The sequence below is a fragment of the Drosophila melanogaster genome, chromosome 2R (genome assembly GCF_000001215.4).
Source record: "Drosophila melanogaster chromosome 2R".
Lineage (NCBI taxonomy): Eukaryota > Metazoa > Arthropoda > Insecta > Diptera > Drosophilidae > Drosophila > Drosophila melanogaster.
In genome coordinates, this window is record NT_033778.4 from 19,268,346 (window position 1) to 19,290,973 (window position 22,628).

General features: G+C 45.4%; 7 protein-coding genes across 9 annotated transcripts; 4 read left to right on the plus strand and 3 right to left on the minus strand.

The window, feature by feature from the left end:
• The first annotated feature begins 1,732 nt into the window (after window positions 1–1,732).
• On the plus strand, window positions 1,733–13,051 carry rib (ribbon). 3 transcript variants are annotated; one of them, NM_080534.4, is made up of 2 exons: window positions 7,387–7,807; window positions 9,517–13,051. In NM_080534.4, the coding sequence occupies exon 2, from the start codon at window positions 9,784–9,786 to the stop codon at window positions 11,767–11,769; it is 1,986 nt and encodes a 661-aa protein (NP_536795.1). In that variant the 5' UTR covers window positions 7,387–7,807; window positions 9,517–9,783; the 3' UTR covers window positions 11,770–13,051. The 3 variants fall into 2 exon arrangements, with proteins under 3 accessions (NP_001261084.1, NP_536795.1, NP_001261085.1); NM_001274155.1 differs by lacking the exon at window positions 7,387–7,807 and adding an exon at window positions 1,733–2,441.
• Window positions 13,052–13,072: 21 nt separating this feature from the next.
• On the minus strand, window positions 13,073–15,616 carry CG11906 (uncharacterized protein). Its single transcript, NM_137558.3, has 5 exons — window positions 15,207–15,616; window positions 14,427–15,134; window positions 14,024–14,366; window positions 13,785–13,962; window positions 13,073–13,722 (listed from the first exon to the last, which is right to left on the minus strand). Exons 1-5 carry the CDS (start codon window positions 15,435–15,437, stop codon window positions 13,278–13,280), a joined length of 1,905 nt encoding a protein of 634 aa, NP_611402.2. The 5' UTR covers window positions 15,438–15,616; the 3' UTR covers window positions 13,073–13,277.
• Window positions 15,617–16,205: 589 nt separating this feature from the next.
• AANATL5 (Arylalkylamine N-acetyltransferase-like 5) lies at window positions 16,206–16,874 on the minus strand (the record flags this gene model as incomplete). Its single annotated transcript, NM_137559.1, has 1 exon — window positions 16,206–16,874. The coding sequence occupies one exon, from the start codon at window positions 16,872–16,874 to the stop codon at window positions 16,206–16,208; it is 669 nt and encodes a 222-aa protein (NP_611403.1).
• A 175-nt stretch (window positions 16,875–17,049) lies between these two features.
• CG10474 (uncharacterized protein) lies at window positions 17,050–18,385 on the minus strand. Its single transcript, NM_137560.2, has 2 exons — window positions 18,366–18,385; window positions 17,050–18,302 (listed from the first exon to the last, which is right to left on the minus strand). Exon 2 carries the CDS (start codon window positions 18,251–18,253, stop codon window positions 17,228–17,230), a length of 1,026 nt encoding a protein of 341 aa, NP_611404.1. The 5' UTR covers window positions 18,254–18,302; window positions 18,366–18,385; the 3' UTR covers window positions 17,050–17,227.
• A 1,252-nt stretch (window positions 18,386–19,637) lies between these two features.
• AANATL6 (Arylalkylamine N-acetyltransferase-like 6) lies at window positions 19,638–20,650 on the plus strand (the record flags this gene model as incomplete). Its single annotated transcript, NM_137561.2, has 1 exon — window positions 19,638–20,650. The coding sequence occupies one exon, from the start codon at window positions 19,638–19,640 to the stop codon at window positions 20,304–20,306; it is 669 nt and encodes a 222-aa protein (NP_611405.2). The 3' UTR covers window positions 20,307–20,650.
• A 113-nt stretch (window positions 20,651–20,763) lies between these two features.
• On the plus strand, window positions 20,764–21,507 carry AANATL4 (Arylalkylamine N-acetyltransferase-like 4). The gene has a single exon (NM_137562.2). It carries the CDS (start codon window positions 20,781–20,783, stop codon window positions 21,453–21,455), a length of 675 nt encoding a protein of 224 aa, NP_611406.1. The 5' UTR covers window positions 20,764–20,780; the 3' UTR covers window positions 21,456–21,507.
• Window positions 21,508–21,763: 256 nt separating this feature from the next.
• Fkbp12 (FK506-binding protein 12kD) lies at window positions 21,764–22,617 on the plus strand. Its single transcript, NM_079068.5, has 3 exons — window positions 21,764–21,880; window positions 22,041–22,111; window positions 22,173–22,617. Exons 1-3 carry the CDS (start codon window positions 21,844–21,846, stop codon window positions 22,389–22,391), a joined length of 327 nt encoding a protein of 108 aa, NP_523792.2. The 5' UTR covers window positions 21,764–21,843; the 3' UTR covers window positions 22,392–22,617.
• Window positions 22,618–22,628: the final 11 nt, after the last annotated feature.

Consider the following 22,628-nt stretch of genomic DNA (forward strand, 5'->3'; position numbering starts at 1 on the left):
TATGTTAAATTTATTCAAGGTTATGGTAACAATGGTTTAGTGATCTTATCACGCACTTAATATTGAATAAAAACAGGAAATTATCAGTAATTCATATACCAGAAAAAGAAACATGTAAGCAGTTATATATTTTAAAAAGTTGGCAATAATGGATCGATTAGCTTTATACGAAATCGTATAACCACTCTTTAAATAAAGGTAAGTTTTAAGAAGTTATCGAAAAACTAAATGCTATATGTAATGTTTCCAGATCTTAAACGTCATTACCAAGACCACAACAAGTCTTATAGCTCCCGATCTTTCCAGAAAGCTCTTCTGCGTGGCTGGTGAATTCTCCCGGTTAGATTCTTTCGCCCAGTAAGCTCCGCGCATTCGTGTTCTATTCCCCAACTAAGAACCACGTGTCTGGCGATTCTTTAAATCACCTCAAAGCGACAAAACACGACGTCAAGACAGCTTTTGACTTTTTGCGCAAAAATGGCGATACGCGATGTGCCAAAAATAAGCAAAAGCCCGCTCACCTATACTTGCGACAAAGCAGCGCACACACACTTGGCGAAAAGCTTTCGTTTTGCTCTTTTTGTTGTGTGCAAAAATGCTCTCTGATTGGTCGGCTTGCGAATTTCGGGGGAATTCGCGAGTCGCAAAAGCGAATCGAAAGCTTGCACAATTTGCCGAGCGGCAACCGAAGACCCTCGGCTCCACTTCGGTCACCATCGGTTCCAAAGAGCGAGGGAGCGAGAGCATCTGACTGTTTACGCGAAATTGTTATTGTTTGCAACTAGTTTTTGCGTTGTTTTTTTACGCTTTTTGTTGTTTTTTGCCGGCATTTTGCTCTTGAATTTTTGTTTTCGCTGCGAAATTCAAGTTCAAGTTTAGGGACGGCGGGAATGTTGTTATTGTTACTCAATTCTGGCGTGCTTTCGCACCAAAGTGTGTGTGTAAACGTATCTATGTGAGTGGGATTTGGGTTTGGGCTGTGGTTCTGTTGACGCAACTTGTTGCTTTCACGTCTGGGGTAAAATATTTAAAGGGCTTCCTTTACCTTTAAATCCATCAGATACTTCCACCACTTATCTATCTGAGAGATAGAAATAGATAGATAGATAGCTCATTTTTAAGATTCTGACTTCATAATATCTTTTTTTTTGCATTTACTAAATGGTTCTACACTTTAAATAGAACAACAATTCTGCGCTCATTGGTTAGCAAGGCTTTTCACTGTAATTGTCATTGAGCGATCCGTCCTTCCGCATTTTCACGTAGCCGCTTTTTGACCCTGGCCCACCGAATTTGTTTTCGTGGTAAACAACAAACTCAACTCGAGAACCAAAACCATACACGCACGCACACACACACACATACCAATATAGATTACAAAAATTTGCGCCGCATTTTGCTGTAAACAAAAATTGTGTAATAATCAAGAGTGACCCTGAAAAGCGCTTCACAGATAAACAAGCGGCCAACTGGCGGGTTATTTTTTTATTTGTCGATTGTTGTTTTCGACTCATGACTGTGTTGATATATTTGCAAAATTCTTACGTGGGCCCAAGGGCCGATGATAATTCTATGCTCGACGAAAGAGCTTTCCCCCCTCCAGAGGCCCAAATTTATATTTATTTTTTTTTCGCTAGTTTGGGAACTTTGCTTTTTTGCTCAATTTGTGAGTCAGTGGCATTATGTACTAGTATATTATGTACAGTCGAAGCTTTTTTTCTACACACACGCCATTTTTGCGGAGCTCTCTCTCTGCAGTCGAGAATCGGCGAAAGAATTAAAAAACAGATTCAGTCGGCTATACAGTCCCCACTCAGAAACAGAGAAACCGAGAAGCCCAGTTCCACTCGCAGTCCCTTTGGTAAACGCCTGAACTCAAGGTCAGTGCTCGTACCGCCGCAGAAGTTTGGCGGTCTGTCCAGAACTTACAGCAGAGCGACACATGTAAATCGCCGCTGCCAACCCTGCCCCGCCCTTCGAGATACACGAACTAACAGATACACAGATACACGGTTATATGTGCCCATCCGAATGCTTGTGAATACTGAAACACTTCCGAGAATCAGTTGTATTGCCCTTTTTTCATACTATTTTTTTCGTTGTTTAGTAACTTTGCGTCATTTTGCCATTCGAAGGCAAAGAGTTCACTTCGATCCAAGCCAAAAAAAAAACCAAAGAAAACTGCAGTGAAATATAGTGAAAATCGAAGCAAACACACAATAATGCCGGTTAAAATGTTGGCTGACTTAGGACCAGTGAAAACGTGGCCAGACTATGTGCGAAAATGTGAATCGAATTATGGTTAGAATCGGCGTTCTGATCAGCCAGCAGATACATTTGTAAAACGTGTTCTACGCACTCAACAAACCCCGAAAAACGTCGCTGGATCTTGCAGATACTATATGTACATGGAGTGAATAAAACAACAGCGGAAAAACAAGGTAAGTACAACACAGACGTATTCTATGGAGGGCGGTTTCGCCCCCACCTTCCCTTGCCATGTGACCATGGCCGTATAAATTCGAACAAAAATTCACAACGCTCGACTTGAAATTTCCCTCAAATTGCTAAAAATAAAATAACGCATTTGTGCGTGCGTTTGTGTGCGAGCGTGTTTTTGGTGAAAACATCGTGGAAAATGCACCCCATGCGCCGCTCGAAAAATGCTAGCCTGTACTTAACGGGGGCGTGGTCGTCGGCTTTCCATTTCCCGAATTTCCACATGTTCATTGAGCGGCAAACTGCAACTGCAACCGCCACACTCGAGTGGCGCTGGCGGCACAAATGGCATGGCTCGCTATTTATAGCCAACGCATTCGTATCTGCGCGCTTCATGGAGAGCATATGTACTTTTGTATCTATATCTATGCATATGCATATCTACGGCCGGATCTGCAACGACTTTGTCATATCTACATATACATATAAATAAATATGTACATATGTACGTGAAGGGACTGTCGCCCGGGAAACGCGATTTGAGTTACATACAAACGATCATTGCAAACATCAGTTTTATATCTGACGCCATACGCCCCATAGAAATAAAGTCTTTAGCACACAGAAAAAATTTAATTTACGCACTGTTTTTATGTGTCAACAACTCAATTTTGACTTTTCTCACAAGCAAAACTAAAGAAAACATATATTCTTAGAGAATTATGGGGTATTTAATATATATAATATATATGTAATTCGTAAATTACACTAAAAGGTTTGTCAATAAACTTTTCTCTCACTGTAAAGATTATATCTTTGTATCTGCGCCAGCGAAAACGATCACAAAATGGCCGACCCATGCAAAGTTGCAGTTGCACTGGTAGCCCCCCATCGCCACTTCCCCCACACACTTTGCACACATGCACAGATGTATCTGTATCTTGTTTGCCTTCTCCCGCTCTTCACCCAGCTCCCCCTGTGCCGCTCTTCCCCTCTTTTCCTGTTTCGCCTTCTTTCTGTTTGCTTTCGCCTAATTTTTCGTGCCTTTTTTACACAATTCTCGTTTAAATGTTGCCTTTTGCTTTGCTATCTGTCGGCCCTGTAAATGTATCTGTATCTGTGTGTTGTATGCTATGCTCTCGTATCTGTGAGTGCGTTGCAAAAGTGCAATGACCCATTCGTAGTCCGCCCCCCACCCTCCCCCCGACCATAACCCCGCCAGCGGACCCACCAACACCACCATCGCTCTACGAAGTCGCGGTCTACGTGCCACTTTCCTTAGTTGCAGCGAATGACGCGCGCGATAAATTTCCAGCGTTTTCGTTTCTCCGCTGCTTCGTATTTGTCTAATTTTCCCTCTCTCCGTTGAATTTTTTCGTGGTCTTCTTGTTGCATTTTTTTTTATTAATTTCCCCGGGCTGCAGTTTTTGTTTGTTTTTCGACTGTTGCTCTACCCACACACAGGAAAGTACACTCGAAAAAATGTAAATTTTGAAATAACTCTTTTTCTGGAAGCTGAAACATAAACTTACGATTAAAAATACAACTTTCCGAAGATATATTTTAAAAACCCTACTTTTCTCTGAGTGTAGTGTGTATCTTCTAGATAGTATTCGTATTTTTGCCCTTCCGCCGCGTGAGTTTTGTGTAAACACTGGGTGGAAAGGGGAGAGATATCTCAAAATTTTCGCCTCCATTAGCACACGAGTGCGAGCGGCGATCTTTATGGCAGGTCCTGCCGATCCTGTCGCTGAACCAAACTCTGCAGGCTGCCCATTGTCCATCGTAGGCGGCGGCTCCTGTTTTTTTCTTTGAGCCACGCTAATTGCCATTTGTGTTGGAGAGAATTTTCACGTGCCGCTGCTACTTCAAAGATGCTCTAAGAGGCGACACTTCAGCAACTGAAAAAGTCTCAAGAATCTAAGCATCTCGTTCGAAAGATGCCCAGGTAAAAGCAAAAGATACGAGGGCTAAAGGTAAAGGGTTGGCCTGGGAAAAGCCGGAAAAACGCAACCTCGATGCGTTTGTGCGTGTGTGTTCTTTTTTTCGCATTCATTTTTTACTTTGCATGACAAATGCTGCTATCAAGTCCAGACATTGATTGAAACCCAAAGCAAGGCTTTTCCTGGAAAATCCGCTTCTTCCTTTTTTCGCATGCAAATATTTTTCACGATAGTCGCTCAATGGTAATGACCAAGAAGCAAAGGGTTAGGCATCGTAAAACGCTGGTCCACATTTCCTTCGAACTATTTTGGCACATTTTTGCGAAAAGCCATAAACCCATAAATCTCAGACGAAACCCTTTCGCTAACGCCATAAAAATCTTCGAGCAGGTCAAAGGTTTCGAATCCACTGGTTTTTATTGCCATATGCTGACCAGCCAAACAAAGAGCTGATAATACTAATCGCGAAAATGCGTAGATGGAAAAACATTTGTCGTGCAGTTTGCAAACACAAATACGAAATGCAAATTCAGATTCAAATTCATATTTATGCTGAGAGTGCAAACTCAGAGGTGATAAGAAGCACTTTAGAACAATGCCATTTTGAGCAGATGACTGCAAATTAGTGCTGCTCGATGAACAAAGAATTACTTGATTGTTAAATCATGTCAGGGCCTTTCTTTTTTGCTAGGATCCACACATGTCCAACGAGCAGGTAGTCAACAGGATACAAGGATACTAGCAGTTCATTAAGAGTCCTTCGCTTCATTGAGCGAATGTCTTGCGGTTGGATTATGTGCGGATTTCTCCCTGCTAATCCCCCATAATAAGCGGTATTGGCTTTGAGCTGGGAAAACGTCTTTATCTCCGGTATTAGCCACATTCTCAGCAGTTAGTCAAAAAGTCAGCAAAGTCAACACTGACCAGAGGATAATCCATTTAAGGAAATTCTCTGTGATCGACACATGTTGAGTTTCGTGGAGTTTCCTCGAACTAACTAAGCATCTTTATAGGTTTTTAATTTATTAATTAAGCTAACAAATAAATAAATCATCAAAATGTAACTTAAGGTCATTAAAATCAAAAACAACTCTTTTACGTAATAATTTAAGAACCTGCAAAACTAAACGATTTCAAAGTGTAGGTTTATTATATTGTTGATTTTTGCCATTTAGTATAGCTACTATTTTATTTTCTTTATTTTTCACTTATATTTTTCTTATAAAGATGCAATATTTCGTTAGTCCGGCATATTACAGCCTCTTGGAATTCATATTTTACACTTTCACTGGGACATTGACAGGCGCTGGGGGTAATGATGATAAGATTACAAGTGTGGAAAGGGGTCGGGGCTCATATATGGAAGCATTGTAGTTAAAAAGAGTAAAGCCCCGGGGCTCTTGTCCATAAATGCTCGAGTCCAGATTATGGAGTCCGAGTTGCGGCAACTTTTCCGCTTTTTTATGCCCGTACTTACACACACATTTCTTGCACTATCAGCTTTGAGCCGAATTCCGCGGGGGCGGGGGGAGGTGAATGCACTTGCGAACTAGTTTTTCGGACTCTCGGGTGAAGATAGTGTTGGCCGATCTCGCGGAGCTGCCAAAAAAAAAAAAACAAAAAAAAAAACAAAGAATGCATTCGAAAACACGGGTGGACGGAAAATGGCCCCGTGAAATGCGGTTGACCTTAATTTCCAAACATGATTAATGGGTTTGGCAACCCAAAGTGAAGGTGGGCGGGACGAGGAGGCGCTTGATACACAGAGGAAACGACGATGAAAAACCTAATGATCAACAATTAAAAAATGTAAGTTGAGCTGTGGCCAGAAATGTGTGGGGTACAGCTGGTACAGATGACTATTGCAAATAGGGAAATGTTCTTTTTGTGAACTTGATTTTTATGAAAAATTAAAAAAAAAAACTTAATTTTGTAATTAATTTTTTTACAATGCAGTATTTTGTATTCGATTCTCATTTGAACTCACTGTTATCGCAAGTTTTATAATGTTAAAAAGGGCTGCAGAGCTTTTGTTCTTTAGAAAGTCCATTACCTAAGGTCTCCTTGAAAACCTCAACCCCAAAGAATGCTATTTTAGAAAAATAAAAAACGAGATACCCTAAGACATTTTACAGGTGCCTCGCATAATTTGCATGATAATAACGAAATCCCAAATTGGCAGTATGTTATATGTTACCCTTTCAAAACGCATCCCCTAGCGACCGTTAATTTGCAATTTGCATAAAAAATCAAGAAATCGAAGGGTTATCGTCCGAGGGGTCGAAGGTCGAGACATATGCAAATTAATCGCGTTGCAGGCCAAAACTGCATTCAATTGTGCATTGATTGCCGAAGGTCGTTACTTTATCTCTACACTTAAATTCAAATTTGCATAACTAAGAAGTTGTGGCAGAAAAAAACGTTGAAAGAGAGTAAAGCGAGAAAAATTGAAAATATACGAAAAGACAAGGCGACAAAGTATCAAAACAGGCAGTTCAAAATGGCGACGAATGCCGCGGAGAAGCGAAACGAGGAGAAAGGGTGTCGAATAAAATAGTAAAGATCGAACAACGAAAGATCCGAGACCAGTTTTTCACGCAACCTGCCTAAATTCGAGTATTAACCAAAGAAAGAAAAAAAAAAGAAACGTAAAAAATGCAGTCGCCAAAAAGGCAAAAGACTGGGACACAGCTATGCCCCTCTCCCTCGCACGCACTGCATCCAATGGCAGCAACCATATATGCAGCTCGCACACACATGCACGCACGCACACGCACACAAGCAGTCGCAATCGCAATCTCGCTCACGCACAAAACTGCAACTGCGCGAAAGAGAGGGCGCGAGGGTGGATTCGTAGCACAGTTTTCCTGTTTCCCCTTCGCATTCGAACAGTTTTCTCGCCGCTCTCTCGCTCTCACCCTCTGTGCATCGCTCCATCCCGCTCTGGCAGCGCTCGGGAAATTTGGTCTTCAATGACTTGCTGCACACGAAAACCGTGGCAGTTTTATTCAAGTTTGAGCGCTCGAATCTGCAACAACGTGCACGCAAAACTCTCAAAATTTTCTCAAAAACATCAAAATCACAAGGCGAGCGGAAAACTCAAGTATAAACGCTAAACGTGTCGCAGTTTCTTGGAAAATATCTAATATTTTTGGCAACATCTCGTGTTTTGTGCAATTGTGTGTGTGTGTGGAGCAGAAGAGCGAACAACCAGGAAAAATACCAACTAAAAAAAAACTCTGTTCTGAGAATGTGAAAACATTTTTAACATCGAAAAACTCCGAAAGCTACAACATTTAAACAAATCAAGGGAACAACAGTGGACAACTGAATGCGAAATACCCTTTAAAGTGTACCAGCAACTAAATTGGCCACTTAGCACCATCGATATTGTGCCCCACCTGCGGCATTTTCATTATTTCGTGGTAAGGTTATAAATAATTTATTTTACCTAATTTAAACGCGAACTCAGAATATAACTGAAAATGTGTTTTCGTTTAGGCAGTAACCCTAAGATGGTTTCTTTTTATTTGCCGTTATTAAAAGTCCAAATTTATAACTTAGTAGCACTGTGCTCTTCGCAGACCTTTAAATTTCCGAATTATTTTTGGTGTAATTTCGCAATTTTCAAGCCCAATACGTGTCAAAAAAAATAAAAAAATAGAAACTGGAAACCCTAAGCCCAGCGAAACCGGTTCCCAAGTGCATTCGCCTCAATGACGTTTGTGATAATTTTAATTAAACGTTTTTCTCACAAAATGGTGGCCGCTGTTGGCGAGCTCTGTTAGCAAAAGTTGGCCAAAGCTTTCCGCTTTCCGGCGCGAGCTTTCGATCATTTGGCGATCGTGGCGTATACGCAATGCGCGATCTTCGAGGCGTTGAGGCGTCGCCTTTATGGCATTATTATAACCGCATCTAATGCGCTTGCTTCTTGCTGCAAAATCGCTTACCTGCTCGATGTTGCGCAAAACGGGAGTGGGAACTGGAATGGGAATGGGATTGGGATCTCCGCAGGTTGCCCATTATCCTGTCGGCTAGACAATGGCTAGACAACAACAATTGATGATCTCTTGCGCATTTTCCGCAGACAATAATGCGATCGTTTGTTTGCCGCCTTTGTTTGATTGTCCGCATTTCTATCCTCATTTTTTTTTTGCCATATATGTACCTTCTGGTTTATTTTTTACGGTGCCTCGCCCCTTTGACATTTTCCTCTTGTTGTCTGATTGCCATTATCGTTTATGGGGGGATCCTGCGCCACTCTACCTGTTGGTAACTGGAGATTCACACACGCCACATGGCCGCAATTTGGAATGCGAACTCCTTGACGAATGGCCAACACATGACGCCAGGATGCCAGCATATGGCGTCCACTTGAATCTGAAACTCGACCACAACCCGAGTACCGAATTTGAAGTCATGCCAAGGACAAGGGCATAGGCATATGGCCTGCCTTTCGCCCCCGCTCCCCTTCCTTTTTTGTACACGAAATGAATGAAAATTATTGCAAGTTTTTCAGCCACATTTTCCCTTATTTTCCTTGCCTTCCCATTTCCATTGCCCGATTCCAGGCAGCGGTGGCGGTAAAAAAAAAAGAAAGCCTGACATTATACATATAGATTTGAATATGTATATGTATGCGTAAAAGTAAAACGCGCGAAAAGCAGCCGGAAAAATACGCGCACACATCTTTCGAGGGATGTTTGCATATTTTTTTCCCCCATTTTTCCTACACGTTTTTCCTCGACACCACCACTGCCACCCACCGCCAACTTCCCCATTTCACTTTCACTTTTTTACGGCGCATAAAACTTCGGGGGGTGGCGAAGGGCATAAATTTTACAAGCAAGATTTTCCGCCAAAAAAAAAAAAAGAGAAATGGTGGCACTGGAGGAGCGACCATCCCCAGTTTCGCACACCTGACTTCCATTTGCCCACTTTGGGCAAATCTGTTGTTTGTGTGTGTACGAAGTTCTGTGTGTGCTTCCTGTTGATTTTAGCAACCCATGCGAAATTTGAAATGTTCCACACCAACCCTCTGACATTTGCCAAAATCTAATCGCTTGGCCGAGGCTCTAGAACTCGTACTAATTGGCATTTTCTCCGCTTGTTCTCTTTCGTTTCCGTTAACCAGGCAACCAGGTGATCCGTAGGCCTTAAACTGGCGCTCAAGGTCAGGAAGCATCTATCCTTCTACTCGCCGACGCTGCTGAGCGCCGCCTTCACCAGTCTGAACGGTGTGTACAACAACAGCAGCAATAGCAGCGATCCCGCTCCGGACGAGGAGCCCGACCAGCCAGCGAACCAGCACCACCACAGCCACCATTCAAGGGTGAGCCACCACCACATTCCGCGGGAGGCCAAGCAGGACAGGGATCGCGAAACGGAGCGTGACCAGGAGATGGGCGGCCCAACGGCGCCGGTAGCCAGCAGTGGCGAGGTGGGACAGACGTACTGCCTCCGCTGGAACAACCACCAGACCAATCTGGTACAGATTCTACACGCCCTGCACGAGGTGGGCAGCTATGTGGACTGCAGCCTGGTGGTGGACGATGAACAGTTCCAGGCCCATCGCGTGGTTCTGGCGGCCAATTCACCGTATTTCCAGCACATCCTGAAGGATGTGCCGCAGGACCACTGCAGCATCATACTGCCGGGAGTGAAGGGCTTCGAGATTGCCGCTTTGCTGCAGTACATGTACACGGGCGAGACGACGGTGACCAAGAGCCAGGAGCCGGAGATTCTGCGCACAGCCAAGGAGCTTCAGGTCAAGGGTCTGTACGACAACTTGATGAAGTTCAATCATGCCAGCGTCACGCCCACCTCCAGTTCGGGAGCTGGCGGAGCCAAGCCCCAGAACGGATCAGCATCCAACCACTCCTCATCCGTGATCTCCACATCCACGCACATCTCGCCCAGTGCCGCCATCTCGAGCAGCTGCTCGCCACCACCGCCGCCGCAGTTTGGCTATCAGCCGGGCTACAGCCATTATCCTCAGCAGCAGCCGATGTCGGCTAGTCAGATTCCGGCCGGTGAGGCTCCACTGACCCCCACCCAGGCCACACCCCACTCGGCGGCCTCGGGAGCGGGAGAAGCCGGTGGACAGTGGCCACTGACACCCTCCGCCGCCGCCGCCATGTTGAACTCTGTCTACGAATCAGCCGCCGATATGAATCCTCTCAAGCGCAAGAAGCTGTCGGCCATTTCAAGCATGCTTCTGAGTGGAAACCGCGACACACCCATCCTGAGAAACGTTCTGGCCCAAGCTAATCCCGCTGACTCCTCGCAACCCGGACCAATGAATGCCAATGGAGAGAAGACGCCCACTCATCCCCACCAGAACACCCAGCTTCCTGCCGGATTGGGAGTAAGTGGAGGCGAGCGCAACCACAGCTTCAATGGCTCCGACTACGGCGGCGACAAGGAACCACTTTCGCCCTACACAGATCGTTCCTTTGAAGAGGAGACCGGTCAGTCTGGCGGCAAGAAGCCGGAATGGAAGCGATACAAGCAGTATACCAGAGCGGATATGATGTGCGCCATCCAAGCGGTGAGGGAGGGAATGAGTGCCCTGCAGGCGAGCAGGAAGTACGGCCTGCCCAGTCGCACTCTCTACGACAAAGTCCGTAAGCTGAACATCACCACAGGACGTGGCACACACCGCACACCCAAGCGCAGCCCGCCGGGAGCTGAGTCCTCACAAGGTTTCTCCTATTCCGCTGCGGCAGCCGCTGCTGCACACAACTACGGTCATGGACATGGCCATCACTCGGAGGTGAAGCGTGATCAGAAGGTGGACCATGTGCCCGCCCATCACGGCATGCCGCCCACCATTCCACCCTCAGCTGCGGCCCTTCTGGATCACGCTTTCCTTCAGCAGGCTCTGGAGAACCGTGGTGGTGACATGGCCGGCCGAGAGGCTCTCCATGCCATGGCTCTGGCCGCAGCGGCCCATGCCGCTGCCAATCGCCTTTCCAGCAGTCCAGCGGAGATGGACCAGCGCTCCAATGGCCATGGCATGCGGTCGCCAAGTCCGCAAGGTCGTCACTACCCGCACGAGCAGGAGGCCATGGACTTGGAGATGGAGAAGCACGAGCAAAATATTATCAAGAGGGAACGCGACCAGGACGAACGTGAAGATGCGGACGATGAGGAGGATCATGAGCAAGAGCACGTGGAGGATCTCTCGCTGGCTAGAAAGGAGCGGCCACCATCGCCCTACTCGCCCCAGCCAACCGAGGCTGGTGCCGGCGTGATTATGCACGCCAGCAGTGCGTCCGCCAATGGCAAGGATCACGTGGACTACCCATCCTCGCCGCAGTTCGTTCCCATTGGTCTGAAGAGGGAGCTGATGGAAGGCGAGGACGCTCAGGCCCGGGCCGACTGATTAACGCTCACCATGGCCTGGCAGTATGCCACGGACAGCCTAGACTCCTTGGAGTAGGCCAGGCTTAGATAGCAACTCCTATTATTCAAACCCAATTAGATCCATCCTTGTGTTACTTTCCTTACTTACCATCGGCGACTCAGGCGCCGACCAGCGTTGGTGAAGCTTTAAACGAAGAAACCTCATCCCAGTCGTTGTGGGAATCATCCGCACCAGCACCTGGCACCCATCGAAAATCAAACCCACACACTAAACTAAATTGTTGTCAGCATCACTTTGTGCCTAAAAAAAACAGAAATGTTAGGATATAGATAGTAGGATAGGACAGCATAGAATACAGATAGGTACCCTTAGGCTAGGCACTCGTAGGCCATCTTTGGAAACCAGCTAGTTGTAGGCCTTAAAACAGTGTTACTCCACCATCCCAGATGCCGGCCAACTGACAAAACTAAGATATGTGTGCATATGTAAACCCACTTACATAAGACTGAAGGCGGAATCGGGAGGCGGTGGAGGAGCTATCTAAGGACAGAGCAGTAGAGGCTCCCATCAGAATGGGTTAGCGGGTTAGCTACACCTTGTACAACTTTGTTAAATGCCAGTGATTTGTTTTAAAAATTATTAGCACTAGATTATTTATAACGACCATGCATGTACGTGGCCTTACTTTTATGATTTTCGAATCGAAGAGAAACCAGAAGATCCCACTTGAACAGAACTACCTCAAATAGCGTATCTTTGTTAGCCTCATGTTATCCTGTTAGCGAGATATTTAAATCGTCCTGGGTTGAATTTATAAGACTGACACCGACTCAAACGTACCACGAGCAAGAGCACACGCATTAAAATAAAATAAAATAAAATTATAAACTAAACTTAAATACGAATCGAGATCCTTAGTTGAAAATCTGTAAGTTTCCCGCAAATTGATTAGTTCTAAGGCCATCAACTAAACGTAAGCACTAAAACTAAACTATTTATAAGACAAAACAAAACAAAACAAAAAACAACACACATGAAAACATGCGCTGGGGGCAATGCAATAGGCTCTTTAATTATAAACACCTACACTTATGCAACTTATATAGTCGTACGGTCGATAATGTTAAATTGTTATACGAGTAACTCTGTACATAGCATCATAGTCCACACATACACATGCGAATTATAAATCTAGTTTTAAGTATTCCGAATTGTACTGCAATTTAAATTATCCCTAGACACCCGACTTTCATCATGTAAAGATCAGCGAAGGAACGCGAAATAAACTGACTGAAGAATCAAATAACTAATGCTCTTTTATCTGACAACGGCACAATATTTATTATAAAAAATATGCATATCTAAATTTACTAGAGTTGATTATACAAAGAGAACGCAATAGTCGAGTTCCTCGTTGCTCGACCAAAGAGTGTGCATATTAGCACTTTACACTCTACTAGTAACGTGTAGCATGACCTATTCGAATATATTGCAGACGAAGAATGGAGCTCACAACAAGTTCGTAATCAGTGACATCCAACGCAGTTCGGATTTCGCTCCTCGAAATCACATATTCCGATAGCGAAACGAAAGGGTTTATGTTGAGGCAAGTGCATGGGCTGCGTGGAGGGCATCGGTATTCGCGGAATATAGAACTCACGTTCTTCGTACGACTTGACTATTCGAGAATAGTCCGATGACCGTGGCACATGGCAGTTGACAATCGAGAGCGAACGATCAATGCTGATGAGGGGCTCGTCGTTGGGACTGTGCCCCAGCTTTTTGCAATGGGCCAGCAGCTTAGCCTCGCTAAGAAACTCCAATCGGCAGAAATTGCAGTGGTAATTGATCCCTTTCCTGTGCAGCTGGAAATGCCGATCTAACTGGTGCTGCAACTCAAACTCTTCGCGGCACTTATGGCAGATGTAGAGGCCGCGGTTCTGGAGATGCATATGGTAGTCTAAAAAGACCCTGCAAGGAACACAAATAAACCAATAAACTACTTTCTTTAAAAAGATCGCTGCCCCACTTACTTGCTGGTGAACACATCGCCGCACTTATGACAGTAAAACCAGCTCATCTTCCAGTGCTCCATGTAGTCGTGCTTCATTAGAGCCACTAGGGTGTCCGTCTGGTAGCCACAGTCAGGCGTGAAACAAGTGAATGATTTCAGTCGCACCTGCGTCTTGAGCAGGTCCAGTAGGTAAAGATCTGAAAACGGATAGCAAGACTTTTTGATACAGAACGATAACATATTTCAAAGGATATTTACCATACTCCTTGTCGGTGGTCATGTGCGTTTCCACCATTCCGTAGTCTCCGTACAAAAGGGAGAGATTACCAGCGCTGTTGCTATTGCTGCGGCTGTGGTTAACAATCCAGTCGCCAGTAAAGTTCATACGTCGCGCGTACATGGCATCCTCCTCGCCCTCTTCTAGTTCCTCCCCACCGCTTTCTATCTCTTCATCTTCTTCGTCCTCTTCCTCCTCATCCATGTCGTACCTATCCCAGGCTTCGGAGCATGCCCGTGAGCGAGAGCGCATCGAGCATGCCCTTGGCACCCGGGAAGTCATAACGGTTTGGCCAGCTTCCTGCTGCTCCACAATTGCTAAGGCCTGTACAGAAAAAACGGAACATATAAGTATATCATTTTTGGGGGATACATGCATACTAACCTCCTGCTTGGCCTGGCAGATGGTGTGATGCATTTCCCACTCGTACTTCGTGTCCAACTGGGCTTCGCACAAATCACACGGATATCGCTGCTGATGCTTCATTCGCTCATGCTGTCGCTTACTGATTAAGGTCTCAAACTCTGCGTCGCAATGCCGGCAGTAGTATATGCGCGATGATCGGATGGCTCTGGATGGCGCCTCTTCATCATAGCTCGCCTCATTTAGTACCCGGCATTTGACGCGCGATGGACGTGGCTGCTTCCTGCGCGTTTTGGAGCAGCGCCTCAAGTGCTGGGCGTAGTAATCCCGTCGAAAATAGGCCCGACCACATTCGTGACACTCCAGCCGTGTTCGCCATTTCCAGCCCTCCGCATGCTTCTCTTCCGTTTCCTTGGCCGATGGAGAATATGGTTGTTGAGCGAGGTATACTTCCAGCACGGAGCAGGAAGAACGCGAGCGAACGCTCTGCCCGCTGTGGGCCACCTCCTCCTGACTCTCAATCAAGGTGGTCGACACCTCTGCATCAGCAATGGGTGGACTGTGCTGGCTGGGCGATGTCGTGGTGGTTGTCACCTTGGTGGTTTCACCACCGGAACGCTGCAGCCGTTGCATGCGCTGCATCAGGGATCGAGTGACCTCCGAGTGCATGTTCAGCTTGCACACGCACTCCACGCAAATGGCCTTCAATGTGGATCGGATTACATCTGCCTGATAATTAAAGAATTCGAATTCAAAGAGTTGGCATGGATGTCGGAATTGGATGATGTCTTGAGTACCCACATGAATCTTCCAGTCGCGACTTAGGCGACGTTGCATTACATGGTTGGAGCGCAGATCCAAAAGCGCCGATGCCTTGGCGGCACCACAAACGGTGCAGTTGGCATCGTTGGCCTCCGCTTCCCGCTCGGCGCCTACGTGGTTCTCATCCTGATCCTGCCGATTGTCATGTTCAACGGAGCAATTGCCGTTGGTGCTGCTGGGTTCCGGATCCGGAGCCGTGGCATCCTGCATCCTGCTGTAATAGGGGCGCTACTGGATAACAAATGGCACACTCAATATATTGCACTTGATCCTTATGTCATTACTGTGCCGCATTAGATGCGTGAGTCGAAAAACTACACTCAAATCCGCCGAATTCCAAGTGTTTTATCTAGTAAATATTTTTTGAAGAGCAGAATGCAGTGTGACCGTTGTTGTCATTGAGAAAATATACCACCGGACACTTTAAAGGTCTGGCAGCACCAACCGGTTATTTCAGTTAGTTTTAAATTAAGATAATTCAATTTTGGATTCGACATTTTCTAATTGCTTTATTTAATACATATAACTTAGCGAATATAATACATATGTACTTTCTAAAATTGATCACATTAGTGAGCATATCATTTAAGGGAAACACAAATCAAACAAAATTTCTATATGTACCACAAAACAATACACTACAGAAATAAAATACAACGCACTTTCGAAACGAGAAACATAAATTTGACGACTTTAAAGAAAAAGTACAATTGTGAGCCCACAAGAGGCTTATGCCGTTTGCAATCATCAAGTGGTTTACATAGCAGTGAAAAGTGCTTACTTCGTACTTGATAAATTCATAATCAACACAATCTGTGCACAATAAAGTAGAGCCCTTAAATTTTATTACTTTATTAGCTCCATCTGGACATGAATTTTCACCTGGGCGGTCTCTATCAATTGTCAAGTCCAAAGGTTCTTGCGATATAAGAAAACACCCCTATTTGTTACTTAGTTTTGCGAATTCGTACTAATTTATTAAAGTTTTGAGGCCAAGACCCGAATGTGGGTATGGGGCGCTGGTGGATTATATATCGGTCGGCCCTGTTCGTCCTTGTAGTCAGCATAGGCCACCGAATGGATGCACTCACATCCCGCTTTCATCGCCGATCGGGAGGAGTAGTGATTGGTGCCACTGCCGATGAACAGACGGAGTCCCCGCAGGCGACCCAATTTAAAGAGACATTTGGAAAGTATGACCAAGATACCTCTTTGCCTCATTGAGGGGTGAACGGAGATGACCAGCAGACTCAGGTAGGAGGAGACTCCGAAGCGTTCGAAAATGTTGGCTTCGCGCTCCACTTTGGCTATAAATTTCCTGCTGCGACCCAAAGCATTTGGCTCCATTTCCTCGGCTTCCTTGTGCTGCTTGGCCATTTCGATGGGATCCATCGTCTCCGCCACGGCAATGCCAACCAGTAGTCCCCCGTTGTTATCGTCGAGTGCCACTATGGATAGTCCCTGCCTGATCACCGCCAGGTATTGCCTATCCACTTCCTCCTCATGCTGCAGGTGAATGGGCTCCTCGAGACCCATTCCCATGGGCTCGTCGTAGTGAAAGTAGTCCGTCATGAAGGTTTTCACTCTTGGATAGTCGTCCTCCTTCATAACTCGTACGGTTATGCCATCATTTTGACTAAGAATCATGTTGGACTGAGCAGCGATGTTTGGTTTCCCGGCTTGATAAACTATGGTTCATTCTACATGACTGCAGGAGCCTTTTAAAGAAACCGAACTGAGTTATCAACAAATACAAGCATAATAACTTTTATTATTTTCTATATTCAGATATGATATGATAGATAATGTTTGCGTGCCATTTGCAAAAAATGAACATGCTTTTATTCAGCCTTTTAATCTACCGATAGGTCTAATCTGAGGCACATTTTCTTTTATGCAGGAGCTAATCGTAATTCTTCTACTCCTGGTTTCAGATACATTTTAAAATGGCTAAGTGCATAACAATTATAAGATTTATAGTCTAACAAAATTAGTAAACATTACCAAATAACTTGTCTATCGTCTTCGGAAGGAGATTTCTCAGGATTCGCTGAGCACTCAACCGATTCCGTGCGCACCGGTTGTCCCGGACTACTGACCATATAGGCAAACTTTCCATTATCCCTGGCCATGCCAGTACCATGGCACCTGACTGCGTACGTTCCAAGCCGGTTTGCAACGATAACGGCGACTTCGAAATACTTTACGTGCTTCTGGATTCGCTGGATGACCAACTCGACTGCCTCCGCCGGTGTTTTGCCCGCCCGCATGGCCTCCACCGCCAGGAGAGAGGGCAGGAAGCGCATAAGGATGTCTCCATCTCCAGTGGTAACAGCGGCGCCCACTTCGTTATCCGCATAGGCAGCGGAGCCGGGAATCGAGGCGTCGCCAACACGTCCGGGCAGCGTGTAGCGTAGTCCGTTGGTGGAGGTGCCCACATGGATGTGACCCTCCTCATCGATGGCGGCCATGGTGATGGTGTCGTGGTTATCGGGACCAATTTCGATCCGATCCGATTGCTTGGCATTCGGATCCCATGTGACCAAGGGCTGGTAGGGACCGCAGGAGGTCCTCGGATCCGGGTGGACATTTCGCCAAAAGTTTGGCTGGCAGTTGTGCCTCGTCCAATTTTTCAATGACTCTATGTTGTCCTCAGAGTTTAGTGATTCGTACTGCAATCCCATGGCATTGGCGAACTCATCGGCCCCATCGCCAACTAGCAGGGTGTGAAGCGTGTGTTCCAAGACATGTTGCGCCACCTTGATGGCACTTCTGATCCGTCGCAGATCGCCCACAGCACCCACCTCCATGGTGCCTCCATCCATAAGCAAGGCATCCAGGGATGTATCTCCGCGCTCGTCGGGATTGCCGCCGTAGCCAACAGTCTTGGCGCACTGCAGCTTTTCGCACATGGATATACCGCCCACAACGGCGCTTCTCGTCTGTCCAAGTCCGCCCTTTTTCACATTGAGCAGTCGCCACGCCTCCTTTTTGGCTTCCGCAAAGGGCCAGGTGTTGATAACCATCGGCAGGAGCGGTGTTGTGGTTTTTTGTCCGGAAAAGTATTTATAACTCCTGTCACAAATCATCAGAATATATCAGAAGCAATTCACTGTAATCCGTTTTTTTTTTACCTACCAAAGTAGTAATGCCACCAAAAGGATGCATGCGAGTCCCGCAAATAACTTCTTCATAGCTTTATTTTTGATACTGGGAGTCACCGGAGAATCGTCTCTTTTTATATGTGACGAAGTCAATGGAGGCACGCATTATAAAACTATATTTTGTTCGCATAAATTTGCACTGAGAGAAATAGATATATCGAATTATAATATGCAAGCAATATTATAATTCTTATTTTGTAACAGCGATGATTTTGATAACAGTTTATAATAATATATAATTTATAATAATAAAAATGTTTCGTTAAGTAACTACTTTATTTGCACTCTAAAAAATATATCAGCCTGTTAACAAATATGGTAAAAGCTAACAAAAAACAGTTCATAATAATATTCATTGACCAAGTAATTTGATTCTGTATTCACGTGAGTTTCGAATCTATCAACATACTACACATATGCAAATGACCTACACTGGAAATAAAAAAAATTTACATTTTACTATAGATTTCTTACTGATGTATGATAATGGAATAACCTTTAAAGCAATTCTGTATTTAATATGTTAATTTATATGTTAATTGAATGCGAATGCTAATAAAATAAGAAAAGTTATGCTCGAAAAATGTTATCATTATCAAATTGGCAAACCAATTTTAGGCATTATTAAAACCACGTGCCAGTTATGCTGATATTCTCTTTTGTTTGACAGGTTATTATGAAGATGTTTGAAAATTTCTCAAATATATCCAAACGTATCGAGTTCTGGACAGGGAAACACAGTATCGCTGCTGCCAATAGTTAACAACATCTGGCCATTTGCAGAAGCAAACGTGCTCGCTCCATCTGAAATTATGCGGAATTGGACAGACGAGGAGATTTTCTGGATGGACAATGGATCAGAAGAACGCGCCATCCTGTCATCCGGACAGGCACGAATCGAATCCGAAAGCACGTAAGATTCTTCATGAATACTGCATTTTGCTGATGCAGAAGAATTGTGATTACCTCTTGCTTTAATTTTTTCCTCTTCCTCTTAAAGAAACTGTATCTTATTGTAGATTAGACCTATCGGTAGATTAAAAGATTAATACCAACATGTTCATTTTTTTGGAAATGCAACGTATTATCTTATTTGAGCACCACCTTGAATATAGCAAACAATGGAAGTTCTTGAACTTGTATTTGTAGATAACTCAGTTCGGTTTCTTTAAAAGGCTCCTGCAGTCATGTAGAATGAACCATAGTATACCAAGCCGGGAAACCAAACATCGCTGCTCAGTCCAACATGATTCTTAGTCAAAATGATGGCATAACCGTACGAGTTATGAAGGAGGACGACTATCCAAGAGTGAAAACCTTCATGACGGACTACTTTCACTACGACGAGCCCATGGGAATGGGTCTCGAGGAGCCCATTCACCTGCAGCATGAGGAGGAAGTGGATAGGCAATACCTGGCGGTGATCAGGCAGGGACTATCCATAGTGGCACTGGACGATAACAACGGGGGACTACTGGTTGGCATTGCCGTGGCGGAGACGATGGATCCCATCGAAATGGCCAAGCAGCACAAGGAAGCCGAGGAAATGGAGCCAAATGCTTTGGGTCGCAGCAGGAAATTTATAGCCAAAGTGGAGCGCGAAGCCAACATTTTCGAACGCTTCGGAGTCTCCTCCTACCTGAGTCTGCTGGTCATCTCCGTTCACCCCTCAATGAGGCAAAGAGGTATCTTGGTCATACTTTCCAAATGTCTCTTTAAATTGGGTCGCCTGCGGGGACACACTCTGTTCATCACCAGCGGAACCAATCACTACTCCTCCCGGTCGGCGATGAAAGCGGGATGTGAGTGCATCCATTCGGTGGCCTATGCTGACTACAAGGACGAGTTGGGTCGGCCGATATATAATCCACCAGCGCCCCATACCCACATTCGGGTCTTGGCCTCAAAAATGTAAAAATTAAAATAATTTATTAATTAATTATTACTTTGGCCTTGGCAATTGATAAAGGTCGTCGAGCTGGAAACGCAAGTCCATATGGATCAAATAAAGTAATAAAATGTAGAACGGTCTACTTTATTGTTCAGATATTGTGTTGATTATGTATTTATCGACACATGACCTTGCAATAATTACAAAATCTGATATTAAGTAATCACTTTCCACTCGATGTATTTATCCTCAAAGATTTTGGGTCAGAAAACCATATTCGAAAAATGTTTATTACTAAAAGGATAAGTCAGTCTGGCACTTCATTAAAAATAAAACCAAAAGCCGTTGGAAACAACTTTCTCTTCGCCAAACAGAAACAATCTATAAATATGATAAGCCATTATCAGTGATAAGCGCCGAAGTATAAAAGCCATGTACACATCGGCGTCCTCTTCTGTCTTAAGAAAAGCATATAGAACGAATTAGCTCCGGATCGCGATGACTCCCACGACAATAGATGGCGTCACGATACGCATCATGCGCCCAGAGGATTATGCACAGGTAAAAGCCTATATGGAGGCTGAGTACTACACATCGGAGCCTCTGTGCCAGTCCAGCGGCGAACCCGTTCACCAGCAGAACGAGGAGATCAACGACGCCTTCAACCAGTCGATAATCGCCGAGGGCACCAGCCTTTTGGCACTGGATGAAAACGATGGTGGCCGGATTGTGGGTCTAGTTCTGGCATGTGCCAGTTATCCCGATAATGTGAATGCAGGAACATTGAATTTGAAGCTCGAGAATGTGGAGGATAACGCTTGGGGTCGAATGTATCATTTACTAATGAAGGCCAAGCGCGAAGTCAATCTGTTTGAGCGCTACGACATCCCGAAGGCGCTCTACTCCCACGTGACCAGCGTGGCCTCGTGGAAGAGGGGCAAGGGCCTGGGCTCCCGCCTGGCCGCCACCCTGATGGAGCTGGGCCGATCGAATGGTTTCCCCCTTATGATGGCCTTCTGCACTAGCTTCTACTCCGCTCGCCAGAAGGGGGCCTTGGGCATGGAGTGCATCTATTCCATCGACTACGCCGACTATAAGGACGATGAAGGACGAGTGATCTTCACACCGGCAGCCCCACACACAAAGCTGCGAGTGATGGCAATCAAACTGTGACAGTTGATAACAAATAACTGAGTCGAGGAATTTAAATAAATTATATAACTATAGTTATGTTTATTTAATACTTAGCACACTTTTGGGGGACCTATACAAGTTGACCAATGACCAATGTGTCTCGGACTTTAAGATAAGAGGCAAGATCTTGCACTGCTTTATTCTTTCGGTTCATAGTAAACAATTCAAACGGACGCGCCAAAATACAAAAACGTCCTTATCGATAACTCGGAAAGCAATTGGTTTTGATAATTAATCAAATTGATGTGTGCGATAGTTTCCGCTCACCGACCATCGCCCACCGCTAGCTGTCATTCGGCGACGCGACGAACTGAAATCAACGTGCTTATTTTCCGCTCGGTAATTTGCCAGAAAAAAACTAATCGAAATGGGCGTACAAGTAGTTCCAATTGCTCCTGGTGATGGTGAGTATCCAATGATTGGGTTAGAATCCGCAAGAAATGCCGTAAACTACCGGCCTTTCTAACCTATTTAGTGCATTTTCGCAATGCACAATTCGGAAATACCTGCGACAATATGGTCGTCCCGCTCACACACATCCATTTTTGCATTCCCCGCCCGCAGGCAGCACCTATCCCAAGAATGGCCAAAAGGTCACGGTCCACTACACCGGCACCCTGGACGATGGCACCAAGGTGAGTACGAATCCCGATCCTCGCCATCCCCAGCTAATGATCCGCCTTGAATTCCACGCAGTTCGATTCGTCGCGCGACCGCAACAAGCCATTCAAGTTCACCATCGGCAAGGGCGAGGTCATCCGTGGCTGGGATGAGGGAGTTGCCCAGTTGAGCGTCGGCCAGCGCGCCAAGCTGATTTGCTCGCCGGACTATGCCTACGGTAGCCGTGGCCACCCCGGCGTCATTCCGCCCAACTCCACCCTCACCTTCGACGTCGAGCTGCTCAAGGTCGAATAGGCGCACAGGATGCCCAATGTGTATACCCCAAACCAAATCGCAGGGGGTTGCGGACCGGCGCACCGGCGACGAGCCGAAGAACATCATAATCGGAACCAGAACAATCCAGCAGCATTTGCCAACCCAAAATAATAATGATAACTTCATACACAGCTCTAAACTAGAACTAATTTAACCGCAAAGGGAACGCATCTTCTACCAATACAAATAAACATTTATTCAAGTCAATGACAAATG

Coding starts and splice junctions, on each gene's coding strand:
- Fkbp12 (NM_079068.5), top strand. CDS start 21,844: ATGGGCGTACAAGTAGTTCCAATTGCTCCTGGTGATG. Junction 21,881..22,040: donor TCCAATTGCTCCTGGTGATG/GTGAGTATCCAA, acceptor CCCCGCCCGCAG/GCAGCACCTATCCCAAGAAT. Junction 22,112..22,172: donor CCCTGGACGATGGCACCAAG/GTGAGTACGAAT, acceptor AATTCCACGCAG/TTCGATTCGTCGCGCGACCG.
- AANATL4 (NM_137562.2), top strand. CDS start 20,781: ATGACTCCCACGACAATAGATGGCGTCACGATACGCATCATGCGCCCA.
- CG10474 (NM_137560.2), bottom strand. CDS start 18,253: ATGGTTATCAACACCTGGCCCTTTGCGGAAGCCAAAAAGGAGGCGTGG.
- rib (NM_001274155.1), top strand. CDS start 9,784: ATGGGCGGCCCAACGGCGCCGGTAGCCAGCAGTGGCGAGGTGGGACAG.
- CG11906 (NM_137558.3), bottom strand. CDS start 15,437: ATGCAGGATGCCACGGCTCCGGATCCGGAACCCAGCAGCACCAACGGC. Junction 13,963..14,023: donor GACCACCGACAAGGAGTATG/GTAAATATCCTT, acceptor ATCCGTTTTCAG/ATCTTTACCTACTGGACCTG. Junction 13,723..13,784: donor GGCGATGTGTTCACCAGCAA/GTAAGTGGGGCA, acceptor TGTTCCTTGCAG/GGTCTTTTTAGACTACCATA.